This window comes from Nannobrachium achirus (genome assembly GCF_963921795.1).
Source record: "Nannobrachium achirus genome assembly, chromosome: 5".
Taxonomy (NCBI): Eukaryota; Metazoa; Chordata; class Actinopteri; order Myctophiformes; family Myctophidae; genus Nannobrachium; species Nannobrachium achirus.
In genome coordinates, this window is record NC_137814.1 from 53,774,013 (window position 1) to 53,792,778 (window position 18,766).

The 18,766-nt window shown below is 45.1% G+C and overlaps 2 protein-coding genes across 2 annotated transcripts; one reads left to right on the forward strand and one right to left on the reverse strand.

The window, feature by feature from the left end:
- Positions 1–3,171: 3,171 nt before the first annotated feature.
- LOC308285186 (dual specificity protein phosphatase 18-like) lies at positions 3,172–3,816 on the reverse strand (the record flags this gene model as incomplete). Its single annotated transcript, XM_080725902.1, has 1 exon — positions 3,172–3,816. One exon carries the CDS (start codon positions 3,814–3,816, stop codon positions 3,172–3,174), a length of 645 nt encoding a protein of 214 aa, XP_080582028.1.
- A 9,769-nt stretch (positions 3,817–13,585) lies between these two features.
- Positions 13,586–15,096, forward strand: LOC308285696 (vesicle transport protein SFT2C-like). The gene has a single exon (XM_080726541.1). The coding sequence runs from the start codon at positions 13,599–13,601 to the stop codon at positions 14,271–14,273; it is 675 nt and encodes a 224-aa protein (XP_080582667.1). The 5' UTR covers positions 13,586–13,598; the 3' UTR covers positions 14,274–15,096.
- Positions 15,097–18,766: the final 3,670 nt, after the last annotated feature.

Genomic DNA, 18,766 nt, shown 5'->3' on the forward strand with positions numbered 1-18,766 from the left:
CTTTAAGGGTGACAAGCGACCTCGCCCAGAGGTCGTGCCATGTCTTGGCAGTCTGGCCTGTGATGTATATCAGACCAGTTACCCATATACGGAGACCCCTGGTACCCATATATGGAGATCAATGTACTGAATATGGAGATATCCTGTGAGACCCCCAACATCCTTACTCAGTTATTCGTTATGTGAAAGTCCTATAACGTCTATGACATCTGACGTCATACATACAATTCCTTTTATGTCCATATATGGAGATCCCTGTCTGTAGAGCCAGCCACACAGATACGGGCTGTCTTTCCCATATGAAGTCCTGATAGATATGATCTCCATATAATGGCATAAAAGGGATTCTGTTAGTGTGGTTCCCAGTGTGATGTCACAGCGTCAAACCCATAGACTGTAAAAAAAAAAAGCATATACACAGACAGAGGTCCGGAGACATGATGTGCCGTTTCTCATAATAAACTGCGACCTATGGTCGCAATAATCAAGTAAATTCTGGAGATGTGGCGTAACGGCACGGATTTCTACACAGAGAGGGTGATTCTTTCAACATAAGATGCTGCATTCAAGTTCAGAAGAGTTTGGACAAGGCAATTCTCTTGAATGCTGCCTTCAGGTATGACATCTTTCATAGTAAAAACTGCATTATTGGTCTGGAGTGGGCACTTTAAAAAGACGGATAAAAGGGCAGGGGCTCAAGCCCCCTTTGATGTCTATGTGTGCACGTGCCTGCACACATATGCACACACACGCACACACTATACTGTATTGTTGTGCACTTGCATGTAAGCATACACGCACATACATTATAACATAGTGTGTGTACACATAGGCTTCACACACACACACACACACACACACACACACACACACACACACACACACACACACACACACACACACACACACACACACACACACACACACACACACACACACACACACACACACACACACACACACACACACACACACACACACACACAGTTAAAAGCACTCACATTATGTAAAGACAAGCTTGCTTACACACACATACACGTCACACACATAGTCATAGTTTCCAAGCAGTAGTCAGGTAATAATTGCTTGCCAAGTTGTCAGCCAGTTTCTTTTTTTCCCCCCTTCTTTTAAAAAAAATTCTCTCCAGTTTGTGACACAGCTTCTACATAGAATACTGTAGCGGTTATTTTAGCTCCAGCAGTTTGTTATTACATGTGGGTGTGTGTTGAACTGCATTAATTGGCTGTCTACATAAAGAGCTGGATGAGAGAACAGCATAATGAGTGTCTGTCTGAAGAGCGAGTCAGAAGAATCACACTTCTAAAAAACCTCCATAAACACAATGCTTTGCTGTCAGAACAGAAACCTCAGATCTCAACATTTTGTTTAGTTTAGTTTATTTCGGAAATGTGTGCCCTACTTTGCGATGTGACACGTTTTACGCTTTTACATCGTCTATTTTAAGTTAAAGAGGTTAAGTGTGCCTGGGTGTGTTTTATACATTTTGAAACAGTGACAAGTATTATCTGATTCATTTGATTTGCAAAGCACTGGCAGAATACATTATATACATATCGTAACTGTCGGGCAGAAACCTTGTATGATATCTCCAAGTTTCAAATTTGTACATTTTTTGCCAAAGTAAAGCACTGCTTCATCATACAAGGCCATCACACAAAAGTAGTGAAAACAGCTGATCTACAAGCACACAACGCCTCGTGGTGTGAGGCGTTGTGTGCTTGTAGATCAGCTGTTTTCACTATTTCGTAAATTTTTTAAATTATAAAAACAAACGGTTTTGGACATACAAGGTTTCCACACGACAATGACGATATACAGTACATTCTTTCCTATCCTGGCATTAGCCTGACTGATAATGCAGATTCACTCATGTGTTTCTCCACGGTATCAGTCTGGACTTCGGCCCATTTAGGGAGCGAGTATGAGAAATCAGAAAACGACCGGGCCAATCAGCGGCTGCGTTTTCAACTGAACAGTGTAACGCAGTCACTGATTGGCCCGGTTGTTTTCTGATTTCTCATACTCAGTCCCTAATGGGCCGAAGTCCAGACTGATACTGCAGAGGAACGTGTGAGTGAATCCACGGCATCAGTCAGGCTAATGCCAGGCTAGTTCTTTCCATGGGAAAGATGGCAGTTAGTTAGCACCCTAGTGAAGAGCTTATGAAAAGCGATTGAGTAAATAATAACTACATTTGGATCCATTTGAACGGTTAAGGTTTTCGTAAATGAATGCCCTAGTTGATCATATACCACAGAGTCACACAAAAGTATCAAAAGCAGCAGTAGATATACAAGCTCGGAGTGCAGCGTGAAACGACAAGTTTTGAGCGTGTAGATCTGCTACTTTTGGACATATGCGGTTTCCACCCGACAGAGACTTTTTGCAGGCTACATGCTGCTGGCATGGTTGGCTTTCTCAGATCAATTACTGTAGGCCAAATGACCAACATGATAAATGTCAAATCATACAATAAACATATAGTTTATTTTCCCTCAAGGAGGAAAATATTGTCAACAGTAGACAGATGCTTACATAACATAATTAGAACAACTAGAAATGTGCAATTCTGGGAAATTGCAAATGTGGTTGAAGCAACACGAGTCATGAGGAATTCAAAGGAAATGTATTCCGTCTTACAATTTATATTAGGCCTACATATTATGATGTCAAGTGAAGCATGACCAATCCTGTCAGATTGGACATTGTATTGTCCTAGATATCTGGCCTTACAAACCAGATAACTTTAGTTAAACACATTTAACAAAAAACACTACACACCTCAGACTGGATTTTTGGCGAGGTTACGTATTTAAAGCGTGTATGACTTCGGGAACAAACACAATTACTAAAATGGGCCTTTCTTTGGGTAGTCTAGAGAAATGGACTGAGTATGCACCTCCGTGAAACGTCGGTATTGAGAATAATGGTGGGTGGCAGTTAAAAGTCAATTATCTTACTGCTTGTAGAGGATCTTTCTGGATCCAGTGGATTCGTGGTGATGGCACTTGGAGGAGGTGCTACAGTTTGTTCATTGTCTGATGGTGCTGGATTGTGTTAAAGACTAAGCTTAAGTCAATGAAAAGAAATTAAAAACAACAGTAAAACCACAAACGACAACTCTTCATACAACGGTAAACCTCAGATCACTCAAAATCCGAGACTGGCGTGTCTTGCCGCCCCTTTCGTCCTCTTGGCTTGGATCAACATCTGTGACCTGGCCAGAAACGGCGAGCGGGGGGGCAGTAACGGTGACATGGGCGCCAGCCCCGCTCTGGGCAACCTGCCGCCCATCCTCGGTGTGCCGGGCGGCGGAGGAAAGGCGCCACTGGTCAACGGCTCCGCCGGCGGCGCCACTTTGACCGTGTTCTTCCCGTAGAGCCGTCTCTCGTACTGCAGCAGCTGGTCCCAGAAGCCCGCGTTCAGCCGGACGTAGGGCCGGCTCTCCTGCACCCAGGCGTGGGCCCGGCGCAGTGTCACGCCGCGGTAGCGCATAAGGTAGGCCATCACCAGGGCAGGTGAGCGGCTCATGCCCGCCGCGCAGTGCACCAGCGTCCCTCCAGCCCGGTTGCCGTGGATGCGGTCCGCCACCCGGTCGAAGTGGTCGCCGAGGCGCGCGCTGGGCAAGTCGGAGACGGGCACGCGGAGGCACTCCACGCCCCGGTACACCGGGCACGCGTGGTTCACCGTGGCGTTGACGATGAGGGTGATGCCCTTCTTGGAGACCAGCTCCTGGTTGAGCGGAGCCTCGGCCCCGCTGAGGAACAGCGTGGGGGTGATCTGAGACAGCGACATGGCAGGCTGTCGAGAGAACACACGTGCACGCGCACACACACACAAGCACGGCTAAGTTGATTGGTTCTCACCTGGCTCTCACCTGGATTCACATTATTTTTTTATAATTCGAGAAAATGTAAAGGTTCATACATTTTGAAATAAAATGTGGAAATAGCATAGCACGGAAGATGCATTGTGAGCTTGTAGATCTGCTATTTTGTAACATTTTGAGCATAACATAATTATTGAATATGGCATATTTTGGCCATAATACAAGATTTATTTTGATTATTGGTATCGGTCAATGTCAGTCATTTCTTCGTGCAATTATAAGCAACTTTGGTTTACAAAGCCCTAAAAGCCACACAATTAGATTGTTAATCGCAATTATCTGTAAGACAATTCATCGTCAGGTAAAATGTCATGGTCGTGACAGCCCTAATCAGTAGTCAGCAGTGATTTCACGTCACCTTCTGGTATTGCCTCAGATGGCAAAATCTCGATATTTCAATGGCCTGTTGTTTCGAGGTACAAATAGTCCGGTTACGGTTAGGGTAAGGGTTAGGTTTAGGGTTAATGTTAGGGTTTAGGCTTTGGGTTAGCATTCACCCGCGTCGGGAGGTTAGCGTTCACCCGTGTCGGCAGGTTAGCCTACTGGGACCTCAAAACAAAGGGACATCGAAATATCGATATGCGCCCCCTCAGCTCGCTTGGAACTTTGTCGGAAGAGATACCAAAAGAAAGTACCAGGTACTTTTGCCCAATGGAAAAGTTCCATGCAGTGGAAAAGTGACTTCAAGCATGATCTCTTAGTGGGAAAAGTCGTGCTAAAGATATATGCAGGTTACTGTGAGTGTGATGTGCTTGTGATGGGCCCAGGATCGTATCCTAAAGCAACCTTTGGGAAACGATGGGCTCCTGCAGGGAAAAGTAAGAAAGGTCGTCCCAAAACAACCTGCCGACGAAATGTGACAGCTGAGCTAAAGGAGATGAACTTTACGCGGGGCGAGGCACAACATGTAAGCACAGACAGATCCCGATGCAGGCAGATGATCATCAATCAAAGCCTTATATCCCACTTGGGACGAAGAGGATTAAGTTAGTAGCCTAAGTGATGTGCTTTGTATAACGGCCTCCATTCAGTGGTTGATGTAACGCTCTGAGCATTTCAGTTGTTACTTAAAAAGTAAACAAGGCTTTTGCCATCTCAACAGGTGACCATGTTTATCTGACTGCTACTCATCTTTCTAATGCTGGACGCTCTGTTATTGTGCAACCTGGGTTCCATTATCAACTGGTGATGAAATCATGACTCATGCTCCCGGTCTCTGTACCCATGCCAGAACAATTAAGATGCTGTTCATGCATTGTACATGTAGTGATCATTAATTACCGCTGATCATAAATGCAGAGGAATGCTTTGGTTGTATTGGTGCATATCAACATTATTATATAGTAGCACGCGCACGCACACGCACACGCACACACACACACACACACACACACACACACACACACACACACACACACACAGTACAAGGACATGCATAACAAGCAGACATAGGATAGGCAGTCAACTAGACATATCACTTTACACTCGACATACATTCAGTCACTGTGTATAGTGTACACTGCAGACGCTATGCAGAATGCACCGCAGTGAGTCCATTAAATCACTGCACCGCCAGATAGCTCTACTGCTGAACATAAACGTTATGATTATGAACATTACAGAGAGCATGGATGTTAACTGCTAAGACTGATATTGTTTTTAGTAGACTTAACGCTAGTCACGCACAACTGTGCAAACAGACACCGTGCATCATAATGCTGGCTATATAAGCTCAAACACAATGAAAGGAAGGCAATTTTAAATGGATGACACGCGGTGACTTTTCCATAGATTATAAACATGAAGGTATTGTACTGTGTACTGTTTCAGAGAGAGAGAGACAGACAGACAGACACAGAGAGACAGAGAGATTACCTGGTCTTTGGTCCCTTCAGTTTGATCCCATCCAGAGAGTAGTCTTGAGAATGATTCCCCCCACAACACACACACACACACACACACAACCCCCCCACATACCCTAAAAAGGTTGTGCTTGGATGAGCTGGCCAGCCAATAGAAGAGACTGATTAATTTTAGACTGACAGTAGAGCAGCTGGTTCAAACATTGTAGTCACTGTCAGAACGTTCCCCCCCCCCCCCCTCCATGGTCAAACAAGTGTCAGGCATAAACTCCATCTCCATATTTTAACTTTTTGTGTTTTTTTCTAAATGTAATGCTCTACTTTAGTGGTTCTCAAACTTGGGGTCGGGACCCCAAGTGGGGTCCCCAAATTATTTTGAGATAATTAGCTTAATGTCATTTTTTTTCTCACTCAATGGTAAACAAACCAACTCACAGTATGACACATCCAGTAAGCATGTAGAAAACAGCTGAGAACAGCTAGCTGGTCATGTCGCAGATGCGGCCGTTGTGAGCTTGTAGATCAGCTCAGCTGCCGAAGCCAGAACTGCCGCCCAACGGCTGTGCAATGCACAATGGGACGTCGGAAACGTGTGGATGCATGGTATCTGCACATTTCTAAAGTGACAATTTAAGGACTTTCAAGACTGGCCAAACTGTCAAATAAATTATTAAGTAAGCAAGAGGCGAACATTGGTTGCAAGGTGTTGTAGGAGCATGTAGATCTGCTATTTTCACAATATTTATCTGCAGAACCGAGTCACATTAAATGTAATACCTACAATTCCAAGTGCTTGTCAGGGTGGGGGTCCCCAGTTCAAATATGTTTATTTTGGGGGTCACGGCCTAAAAAGGTTCTAGAACCCCTGCCCTACTTGATCATGCTACAGCGCCACACAAAAGTAGCAGATGTTGCATATCCGCAAGTTAAAAAAAAAGAAAAACGGTTTTCTTTTGAGCGGTGGTAAACCACTCCATAGAGTGGCTGCGTGTGTGTCTGTAGCCATTTCTCTCAGCCATAGCAAAACGTGTGTGTGTAGCATAGCCTGTACATCCTAGACTTAAATCCTAGTCTGAAGACATTATGCAAGCACGACCACCGCTCACTTCACATTGGGTGTGATTTGTTTTCTTTTTTGCCCTACTGCCAACCACACTAACTAGATAGATGCAATTGGAAATTGCAAGTGTGGTTGATGTGACTATATTCTGCAGCAAGCTAACTGTCATGTGAAGCTCGACCAATCCTTCAGCTAGCACCACTGGCCACTCCCCCATTGAACTCAATTCAGGACTTTTTATAGTCTGGATTGTGTATCCAGGAAAATTATAATAACTAGAAAAGTTGCAATTGGAAATTGCAAGAGTGGTTGCTGACGGTTGCTGACGTGACTATATTCTGCAGTAAGCTAACTGTCATGTGAAGCTCGACCAATTGATTCCCTATTGACAGACAGCTACACGACAGATACGCCACCGAACGCAGTACTTGCACACTCTGCTGGCGTAAGTAATAACTAGACCAGGTCAACCTGGTTGTGCCAGACCCCGGTTCTGCCAACCCCCTGTCTGTCATCATCATTTATGACATCATGCCTTTTGTAGGCATGTCATCATCATGTCATCATCATATATACCCTTTATATAGAAAACCCGGACAGACAGACCGACATTTGCTTATGTAGGCCTACCCATTTCATGGGTCTGGCAACAATAAATGGTAAATGGTGCATGCATTTAGTCTATATAGCGCCTTTATCTACAGCGCTTGACATAGATAGTGCGTTACATTCACCGATTCACAAACACATTCATACACCGATGGCGGAGGAAACCAACCTGCACATCGGGAGCATCTAGGGGTTCAGAGTCGTGCTCAAGGACACTTTGACAATAACTCTGCGGGAGCCCAGGATCGAACTGGTTCCCAAGTGATTCACTGCCGCCCCACTGCCAATTAAGGGGATTCTAAAAACGTCTTCTAAATCCCAATTTATATCAGTGGTTCTCAAACTTGTTCATGTCAAAGACCCCCATAATTATGTATGTGTATTTGGCAGCAGACCCCATCTCAAAATATTTTGTTCCAGGGCCCCCCCATAAGCAAACATTTGAGATAGTAATATTTGCATGTATATACGTCATCACATGCATGTCCTTTAAAATGATATGTCAACTACAGACATCGCCATTTAGCAACTTTTACCAGCGAGCCGAGATTAAGAGCTTCTGAACTAGTTGTTTTAACACTGCTCCACAGCCTGTCGTAGCGCGGAGGAGGACTACCAGAACTGTGAATCAGTCTGTCAGTCTATCAACAGCCATCGACTTCCTTGACTGGCCAAAAACCACAGCTCACCGTCTTTGTGGATTCGCCAAACCTTGTGAGACATTTGTCTACAGAAGCATCAGAGCACACATACACTGTACATACGACTCTACTTCATATACAGAGCACACATACACTGTGCATACGACACTACTTCATATACAGATACTTAAACTGCAGTGTGAGAAATGTTCTCCTGGGCTGTGATTCGGAACGGACTACGAGGCTCCTCCTGTTATACGGCTATTGCGGTGGAGCGCAAGGTGTACTGCTTCTGTCGTGGCAATAGGAGGATTGGTGTGCATGTTCTCAACACAGTGGATTTAAGCTGGCGGACGGTGCCACCTATGACAACTGGAAGAGGAGAGCGCCACCTTGGAGCTCCCTCTGTGGTCCACACAGCTGTGCTGATAGAAGGTATCGTCTACATCTGCGCAGGGAGTACAGGGGAGGGGATTTATGCGTTTGATGTTGACACCCACCTATGGTCTAAACCCAAGATTTCTGGCACTTTCCCACATTCAGACACGGGCCACTCGGCCTGTGCCTTGGGAAAGGTCATGTATATATACATACTCTTATATATAAATGTAATGTACAGGCTGGACACCGCCACAATGGTCTGCACTTTAATTCACTCCAGCGTAGGAACCCCAGAGCCTTATTCATTATGGAGCTCTTCTACCATCATCGGGACAAAGGTGTTTGTATTTAGGGACAGGTTCGATGGGCAGGGGGATACCGTCAGAGTGTTTGACACAGAGACAGACCGCTGGCTTAACATGCCTTCTGCACTGCCTCTACCAGAACGGCGGCAGGGTCACTCAGCATTTGCCTACAATGGAGAGCTGTACATATATGGTGGTCGGGATATTATTCGTCAGCCCTGCAGTGACCTGTGGAAATTCAACCCAGGGACCTTCTCCTGGAAGAAGGTTGAACCCAAGGGGAAACGCCCCGGTCTGATGTATAGGATGTGCAGTTGCATGATGGGAGATCGTATCATCTTCTTTGAGGGTGAATTCGGACGAATTCACGCCAATGACCTGCACGTCTTAGACTTCAGTCCTAGTCTCAAGACATTATGCAAACTGGCAGTTATTCAGTATGGGCTGCAGCAGACAGAACTCCCACACAACATCAAGTGGGAACTGGCTAGGGTAGGTAGAAGAAAAAGAAGTGGCTGCCATGATTACCAAAAGCAGATACAAAACATAAAATAAATACAATTAGAACTTCACTCTGTCGAGGTGCCAACTTGCGTCTCACACACGCTCAAGTAGCCACACATGGCCTACTTGTGCGCAAGAAGCGTGCGCCACGAGTATACCGATATATCGGCCACCGATATGACCTTTTTGGCCATATCGGTATGCACCGATATGCGACCATTATGCACCGATATGACCGATATAACCGATATGCGACCAATATAACCGATATAACTTTTTTAGGGGCTAGTGAAAGTTACAAGTATGGTTTGTGCGATGTGAAATGTGATAATCACAGTAATCCTTAATCATATTCCAACATATTCAAGGGCTTTAGGAGAGAAATGAGACTCCAGTCCAGTTAGAGCATAGCAGATTGGAGGTCTGTGGCTCTTTAATAAAGACTAAAAGGCCTGTTTTATGTATATATCGGTATCGTATCGGTATCGGTGATGGCTCCCCTCTCTAGAATCGGTATCGTATCGGATCACAAAAAAGTCTATCGGTCGGTCACTAGCCACGAGGCGTGCACTGCTGGCCTCATGTCCCTAATGTCTTCGCCCATTAATGAAGACATTACCAAGAGCGCTCTTATATACCAAACTCTGCTGACATCACCAGGAATGCTGGTCCCTCATTGGCTGTAGGTGTCACCTACATACATACATACATACATTCCCAGCCGTTTCAGGGCTAGGGTCTTCAAAAAACCCAGTCACCTACATACTGTACATACCCAGCCGATTACAGTACTTGCATGCTCTACTTATGCAACTAACTAGAAACATGCAATTGGAAATTGTAAGTGTGGTTGTCTATGTATTTTCTGGATAGCCCGATTGTCATGGGAAGCTTGACCAATCCTCAAGCTAGCACCAGCTCCCCAATTCAGGCTTTTGCAAATCCCGCCCCATTCTGCCCTGTTACTATGATGGGACATTAACCCTGGGCAGATTGTTTTTATAGTGGCAGTGAATGGGATTTTTTTTTTCATAGCCTCATTATTGCAATTTAAAGTACCAAAGGAAAAACATCTAGGCGATATTAATAAAAAGGGAAGACAAAGGTACAGTAGTTACATTGCAAAACAGGGGGTTTCCCCGAAAATATATGTTTTAATTTGTTTAATCCCAGTGGGACAGAATCACTATTGCAGATTCTTTTATAGTGGAAGTGGATGGGATTTTTTTTCCTTCATAGCCTCATTACAGCTATATAAAGTACCAAAAAAACACATCTACATGATATTAATAAAAAGGGAAGAAAAAGGTACAGTAATTACATAGCAAAACAGTAATTTTCCCCCGAAAATATATGTTTTAATTAGTTTAATCCTCTGGATCAGAGAGAGAATAGAAATCGCGCATTGCATCTTGGGTAGGAAGAGGAGAACTATAATCTGTTCTCCTCACAAAATAGGCTGGCTTTTCGTAATTCGGCCCATTTAAAATATATGTACCCAAACGTAACAAGTTAGACCATTGATAAGGTCCATGTGAACTAGTCTGTTGAAGCTTATTCATTACAATGATCGCAAACGCTATGGTCGCGAGCGGCCTGGTCGTGCTCCGCAGTGCGGACAGCCGGTGAAAGACGGCTCCCACTTTCTCCGACTGCAGAACTCCACCCCCGCTTGCAAAAAGTGAATGTATTTTTCTGGTTGGCCAGTCAGGGAGTCTCAGGGACCAATCAGAAGGCTGACAAACGGTGAATTGAACTCAACAGACTTACTCTATAATGGTGACGTCACTGAAAATGCTGCTTCCTGATTGTCTACTCTAACGTTTATCCGGAACATTAAAAAGTAAACTGAGCTAGAACTACTAGTAAGACACCTCAGGGTGACATGCGACCTCGCCCTAAAGGGCGCCAATTCTTGACTATCTGGCCAACCACAGTGTTTCTCTGACGATTCTAGTTGTTATCATTCTGGGGGGAGTTTGTTCATGTTTTTGTGAGGGTATCAACCCTAGGAGACACGGGGAAACATGCAAACTCCACACAGAAAGGCCCTATTGCCAACCCCATCTAGGGTGTGAGCGATGGGGCCTAAACATGGAAATGTGGAGAACACTATATATGGAGATAGTCCAGTCCATCATGTCATAATGGGACTACCGTCATAGACAGTAGCCATTGTTAGGCCGGAGTCAATGGCTGTGACTATGACGGTAGTTCCATATGACATATTGGACTAGACTATCTCCATATATAGTGTTATCCACATCTCCATGTTAGGACTCATACAGTATATGGGCATAAAAAGTATGTCATGTGACATCACTTCCTGTACAGACAGTCAGCCATTGACTCCGGATTAACAATGGCTACTGTCTATGACAGTAGTCCCATATGACATATTGGACTAGACTATCTCCATATATAGTGTTATCCACATCTCCATGTTTAGACAGCCAATGACTCCGGCATCACAGAGGATACAGAAGGACGGTCACGAGGATACGGAAGGAAGGAAGGACGGAAGGAAGGACACTCAAGCGACACGATTCTTCAGAGTATATGCGACCTTCGGTCGCAATAATGTGTTGCTTACAGCAACCACACTAATAACTAGAAATACTGTTCCTACGAAACAGTGTGGGCTCGCTCGTGACTATATTCTGCAGCGTGCTAACTGTCATGTGAAGCTCAACCAATATTCCAGCTAACACCACTCCCAGATTTGCCACACCTCAATTGCACCTCATTGGCTAAGGGCCCTGCCTTTGTACTGTCTGCGACGGAACTCACAATAGGCCAATTATTTGTTTACAAACATTGAGACTGAATGCACAGCTGACTGTATCATGTAATCAATTCCCAACAGATCCCCAAACCTGTTGTTTTGGGGAGCACTGGTTATTCAACCTCCTCTTGTGTGCTAGTGAGGTGCTCCCGTGGGTGCGCCCTTATCGAGACATATACTTCATTGCGCAACGGTGTTCCACGTCAAGAGTAGCTGATATACAAACTCACATCGCGTCACCAATGCAAGTATGCAACCCTTCTGAGCTTGGAGGTCTGCGGCTCTGCGCGCGACACCGTCGCAGGACGGAGCATAATTAGGCTTCATGGACTGCAGCTGGGCGAGCAGTAGACGCTCTGGTGATCCAGTGGATCGAGTGGGTGATCATGAGGAGCGCTCCCTCTGTTCTGATGACGGTGAATAGAGGTGGGGTTTGAAGGACAACTGTTTTGAATCGCTATTATTGTTTACAATCAACAGAAACTAAGGATTATATATTTCAAGAGTGAGAATTTACAGTAAAAATCCTAAGCATTCTTCCTCCACACTGGGAGAAAAACGGCATCTGAAAGTTTGATGGAATGCATTTTTAAACACGAGTGCCATCCATTGCATCCTATGAACGGTGGTTCATTTGGTGCCGACCGGCGTGCGCATACTGGTTTATATCAATGTGACGTGGACCATTAAGGCATCTATATAAACTAGATATACTGTTTCCTACGAAACAGTGTGGGCTCGCTCGTACTGATATTTTGCAGCGTGCTAACTGTCATGGGCCCACAATAATGAAGATAACATAGTGTTCATGCCTTTCAGGTGAGCCCACAATAACTAGAAAGAAGAAATTGGAAATTGTAAGTGTGGTTGCCGACGTGACTATATTATGCAGCAAGCTAACCGTCATGTGAAGCTCGACCAATACTGATAAAATCCACTTTAGTATGACAATTTTGATTGTGTATCCAGGAAAAGATGAAAGCTGGGCTAGAACTATAATGCATACACACACACACGCACACGCACGCAGCAGCAGAAGCGCAAACACACAATGTGATTCCCTAAAAATGATTAGCAGGGATTCTCTGTAGTCTAATTATTGAGCATTTACGTCATTAAAATAAATTACTTTAAATTAGTGACATCACATCGAATCTATGATCTACATCCATCCTGCTTAAAAGCAATGACATCACATCCTTATCCTGCGTGGCTCCCAGCGCGCATAGGGTGCTATTTTGCCTTATGGTTTTGAGTGAGGCAGAGGATGCCATTTTGAACATTCGTGGTTGAAATATGCCTTAAGTATTTCTAATACTACTCCACTAGTAGTATCACATCTGTAATCTAGTAACACGTCTACACGTGATATGAATTCATGCATTACTCTCCTCTCCAGTTTCACAAATAACTCACTTCCACAACAAGTCTAAAAGGCAAAAACAAATACCTTGTACTCACTCTCGCAACAACAACCGGAAGAGCAGATTTTTGTCAACAAACGCCAGCTGGTTCTCTCGGACTGGACTCACCTCGTCACCATGGCGGACCTGAACCGAGACCTGCAGGCGTACCTGGCCCAGTCCAAAGGCGGCGGCGGGGCCAAGACCATCTCCCAGTCCAGCTCCAGCATGTCCTTAGACATGGGCGACGGCGGCGACCCGGTGGCCGGCAGCTGGTTCGGGAGGTGGTCGAGCCGAGGAGGCTCCGCGGCGTCGAGCAGCAGCAGCAGCAGCAGCGGCTTTTCCTGGCCGTGGTCCGCGGAGCCAGACCCGTGTCTGCCGGGGATGAGCCGCCGGCAGCGGCTGGTGGCGTTCGGCGTGTGCATCACCTTCTCGGCGCTGTGCTTCGGACTGTCGGCGCTGTACGCGCCTCTGCTGCTGCTCTACGCGCGCAAGTTCGCGCTGCTGTGGTCCCTGGGCTCGCTGTTCGCCATCGCCGGGGCCGCGGTGCTCCGGGGACCCAGTCGGTTGATCGGCTTCCCGACGCCCGGCGCCGCCGTGTACATGTGCTCCCTGGGCGGCACGCTGTACGCGGCGCTCAGCCTCCACAGCACCGTGCTCACCGCGCTGGGCGCCATCGTGCAGGTGGCGGTGATCGTCGGCTACGTGGTGTCCCTGCTGCCCGGCGGCAGCGCCGGCATCAAGTTCATGGGAGGACTGGCGGCTTCCGCCATCAAAAGGACCGTGACTGGTGGGAAGACCATGCCGATCTGAGAGTACTCCCGTTGTTATTGTTGGGCGGGCCCGTCTGGTTCCATGATGTGTTGCACTCTCAGTTGAATTAAAGATGCAATCCAGGACTTTATTTTGAATGAATGACACGTTGTTTTAACCAATCTGATACTGTATGGCTGTATGGCAGGGCTTCTCAAACTTAACATTTCAAGGTCTCCCCTTAACTCTTGACAGTGTACAAATGGAACCAGAGTTACAGACTTGTCTTGTATTGGTCAATTTAATTTAGACCCCCCTAAAGGAATCCACAGAGTCCCTGGAATCCACTTTGAGAACCACTGTACAAACTAGCACATCTGTGGTTGGTTGTGTGGGTAGGGTGGTCTTGGAGGTGATCCCTCCTTTTGTGTCAAGTAGGACATCTACTGGTTGACGAGTAGTAGTACTACCTGAAGCTCACAAGGCATGTGCACTGCACATCTTCTCCCCTGGCCAGCTTGGGGACAAGTTTGGTCTCCAACGCAGGAGATGGTTACTTCTCTCTGGTTAGGACATATGATGACACTCATGGATTGCAGCTTTAACAATGATGATTCTGTGTAGATGGGACAGATACGGATACCCATCTAGAAAGAGATGCCCAGGACTTAAAAGACTAAAGAATAAATGTGAAAAAAGACATTTCCAAAGTGCTCCGTTGTTCTGATTCTGTAAAGGGACCAAACAACCTTCTTTGTTTTTACAAATGTTCACACAAACTTATAACTGTAAATTCCAGTCTGTATAATAAATGTGAAGCTAATATTTTTGTTTTTTGCTTTTCTCTAATGTAATTTCCATCAATAAAATGTTCTCGTGGTGAGAGATGTCAAGTGACTGAAAGCCGTGGGACTGAGGTGTGTGGGGGATGAGTTGAGGTGAAGTGGGTCATATTACAATTTGAGGAATGTGCCATTTCAATATGTCCTACACCTGCAAAAAAAAGTTAGACCAAGGCACTCTTGAGGGACAGTTAAAAAGCCTTTATTTTAGGGCTAATGCATATTGGCAAGAATAAAAAATTCACCTACGTGTTGCAGCACATAATGCCTTCTTCAGGGTGACAGTCAAGAGTGCCTTGGTCTAACTTTTTTTGCATCAATTTTGTCACCTGACAACCAAAGAGCACCTTTCCCGGGAGATTTTTACTCAGATGCACTCCTTACTCTCTGTTTTCTACATGTCCTACACCTGATTGTCCATTCCAGGGACAATGTGTTTTATACTGAAAGGTGCCGTTTCTGCTATTTGAACTCATTATATTGGCGGATGCTTGTGATTTCTGCTTTCCAGGCATTTAAGCTTTTTCTAGCGGTAGACACAATGTCAGGATAACAGTGACAGTGCAATGTTATCCTGCACTGTCACTGTAAATCCATACCATTTATAGTTTCATGGTCAATGTCTTATCTTCCCAGTCTCACTGTGCAACTGTGGCATACGTATATGAATTAAGCATCTAAGCCAAGGCTGTTTGAGTTAATATGGTAATGGTCACCAGTCTGATTTGGTTTTAGGACCACATCAGTACCTTCCAGTCAAGGGTTAACAAACACTATGGTCTCAGAGGCAGTTTCCCGTCAGACAAATACAGGTCATGTTATACTTTCTCTAAAGGTCATGTCCACTTGCTGAAAGTTAAATTGTGATAGGTAAAAATTTGAATTACGGTTCATTTTAACATTTCTTTTTGCGAATTCTGGAGCCGAGATATGGACATACTGCACCTCAATATTTATGCGAAATATCTCAATAGCTATACAATGTGATTTATTTTAAATATCACAGATATCTTGTGTTGTTAATAGCGAACTAAAGAGATGCTTCCCAACTCAAATTTGCCCGTCGGAGCAACGGGAGATCAAACTTCACTTGCCCCAACATTTATTTACTTGCCACGGGCAGTCGGGCAACCGTTAGTGTCAACCCCTGCAGTTACAGTTCGTAATACTCGGCTAGGATCGTTGGACCATACAAGCTCTAATGTAAAAATAGTGAATGCTGGGGCGCCCGCTGGCCTGGTGGTCAAGGCGCATACCACATACTAGGCTATGATGCCTGCTGGCGTCGCCGGTTCGATTCCCGATCCGGACGACCTTTGCCACATGTCATTCCCCATCTCTCTCCCCATTTCCTGTCAGTCTACTGTCCTATCAATAAAGGCATAACAAGCCCAAAAACATATCTTTAAAAATCAAGCATGTTGACCCACTCTGAACAATAGGCAGTAAAAACACACAAAAGAACAGCTCGAGACAATCTTTTGGTAAACTTTGCACAAATTCTATTATAGTTTCATACAAAAAGAAATTGACAAAAAAACAACAATCTCATGACAAACTGTACATCTAGAAACAAAAGGAAATGCCTCTCCTGAACCCGAGAGGTACCCGGCTATGAGACAGTGATGCTTCTCTCCATTCTTTTGACATTAAAAATTTACTTAAATGGAGCTCTGAGGACTTGAAAGGGGGGTGAGGGGTGGGGTGGGGGGTGGACACATTCAAAGTCCTGTTCTGTTTTTTTCTTCTTGGCGTCAGGATCCAAAAACACAGCCAGTACTTTACTGGGACACTTAGAGCTCAGAAGAGAAGGGAACTCTTGAGACATGGGGGGAGTGTGCATTCTGTGACAACGCCACCGGACCACTTTCAAAGGTTTCCCCAGTTGCAAATGTGCCGTGATCAGTTGAGGTCTGAGGTTTCACAGAACGTTGTCCACTTTAGATGAACGCAGCCATTTTATTTGATTCCACTGAAGGAGGCAACACCCCGCATATGCTCTATACACGTCTCTGATGTTCATCATTCCGGAAAACAGCAGATCTACAAGCCCACGACGCGTTGCAGGGCTTGTAGATCGGCAAGTTTCGGTGGTGCGCGATACAGTCGTACAGTGAAGTATAAACGAGGCCTTTACAATTGAGTCAGTGCAAGTAAACGTGGATGGACGAGACCTGATTTCACTTTGGTTTCTTCCGAAAGAATACTTTAGCATTATGTTTTTGTCCATTAAAAGCTGCCAACTTCGGGCAATATTCCAATTTACTTATGTATGCATTACCTTATTTTGAACCCTCCCAGCTCTGAGCGCCAGGCACTGCAGAGGAATCCTAAATGTAGCAATGCACATGATCCATTTCTATAGGGTGGTGGAATCCAGGTCGGGTAAAAATGACCACAAGCCACCTGCCACATAACTGACCATATGCAGCGGGCAGAAACCTTATATTTCATCTTTTTATATATTTTATTATTATTATTTATAATTTTTGTACAAATATATGCCTTGTTTTCTACTTTGTCATATGACAGTGTGTCGCAAAAGCAATGACTATCTTCAAGTTAGAAAGTGCTGTCTGTGGGTTTATAAATCTTGAACAAACGAAATGTCTCACGAGAGCTTGTGACTAAATGATTTCTACCCGACAGCTTCAAAAATTGTGATTCTTGCCTGGGAGGTTTGTCTCCTATACTTTATCAGTCACTTTCACATGTTAAGCAACAGTCAGTTGGTGGTTTCACTTGGGCTGCAATCTTATAAAAAAAATCTCATTGGCTGATAAAAGTTGTGCAAGTCACAGATGAGTTGTGGGGTGTTCCAGCCCTGTACACAAAGTACAGTAGCTTGTTTAAGGTCTCCTATTCTAAACATCCGGGTGTGAAGTAGAATGGTGAAGTTGTCAGGTGAATTTGGAGACGAACTGTCCTCTGGTATAAAGTTACATCCCCACTAGTGGCAAACCCCCACAAACTCAACTCACTTAACAGCCAATAGATAGGTAATTTGTCATCTCCGCTGTCAATCATAAACACAACCCCCTTCAATCGACCATCAAGACCAATCAGGGATAGCAGAGTTCTGTGGGCGGGAATTGTGGTCGTGCTCAGACACAGACGTGAACGGAACAGTTTGTCTGGAGGGTTGTATAACAGTGGTTCTCAAAGTGGGCTCCAGGGACCCTCAGGGTGCTTGCGAGGGTTCCAAAGGGACCCTTAAAAAAAAGGTCTATAACTCTGAGAGTTTGCAAATGGAACAAAATTGACCGCCCTGTAAGGAGTCTATTTGATTCCATTTTGTGCACTCTCGGAGTTAAAATTAAAAGGTTTGAGAACCACTGTTGTAGGTGCGCAAATGTGTCCAGTATGATGTCTCTCCTCTCTGTTCTTCCCTCTGTCTCTTCACACAACTCCATGCGATCCATGTTCAATCCCAACGCCACCACCTGTGCCAGGGTCATGGCCTGGCACGGCCCGGCAGGGCATGGCCAGGTTTGTGTGGTTGTGTTGGTCCTTGGCGTCGTTACGGAGCATGTGGGGTGACGTTCCAGGGATGGCGCAGCGTAGTGGTTCTCAAAGCGGACTCTGTGGGTTCCTTTATGGGGGTCTAAATTGACCCATACAAGTCTAACTCTGACAGCGTACAAATGGAACCAAATGAACCCTAACGGGTTCATTTGGTTCCATTTGTACGCCGTCAGAGTTAAGGGGAGA

What these genes read in the sequence shown, in the direction of transcription:
- LOC308285696 (XM_080726541.1), top strand. Translation starts at nt 13,599, where the DNA reads ATGGCGGACCTGAACCGAGACCTGCAGGCGTACCTGGCCCAGTCCAAA.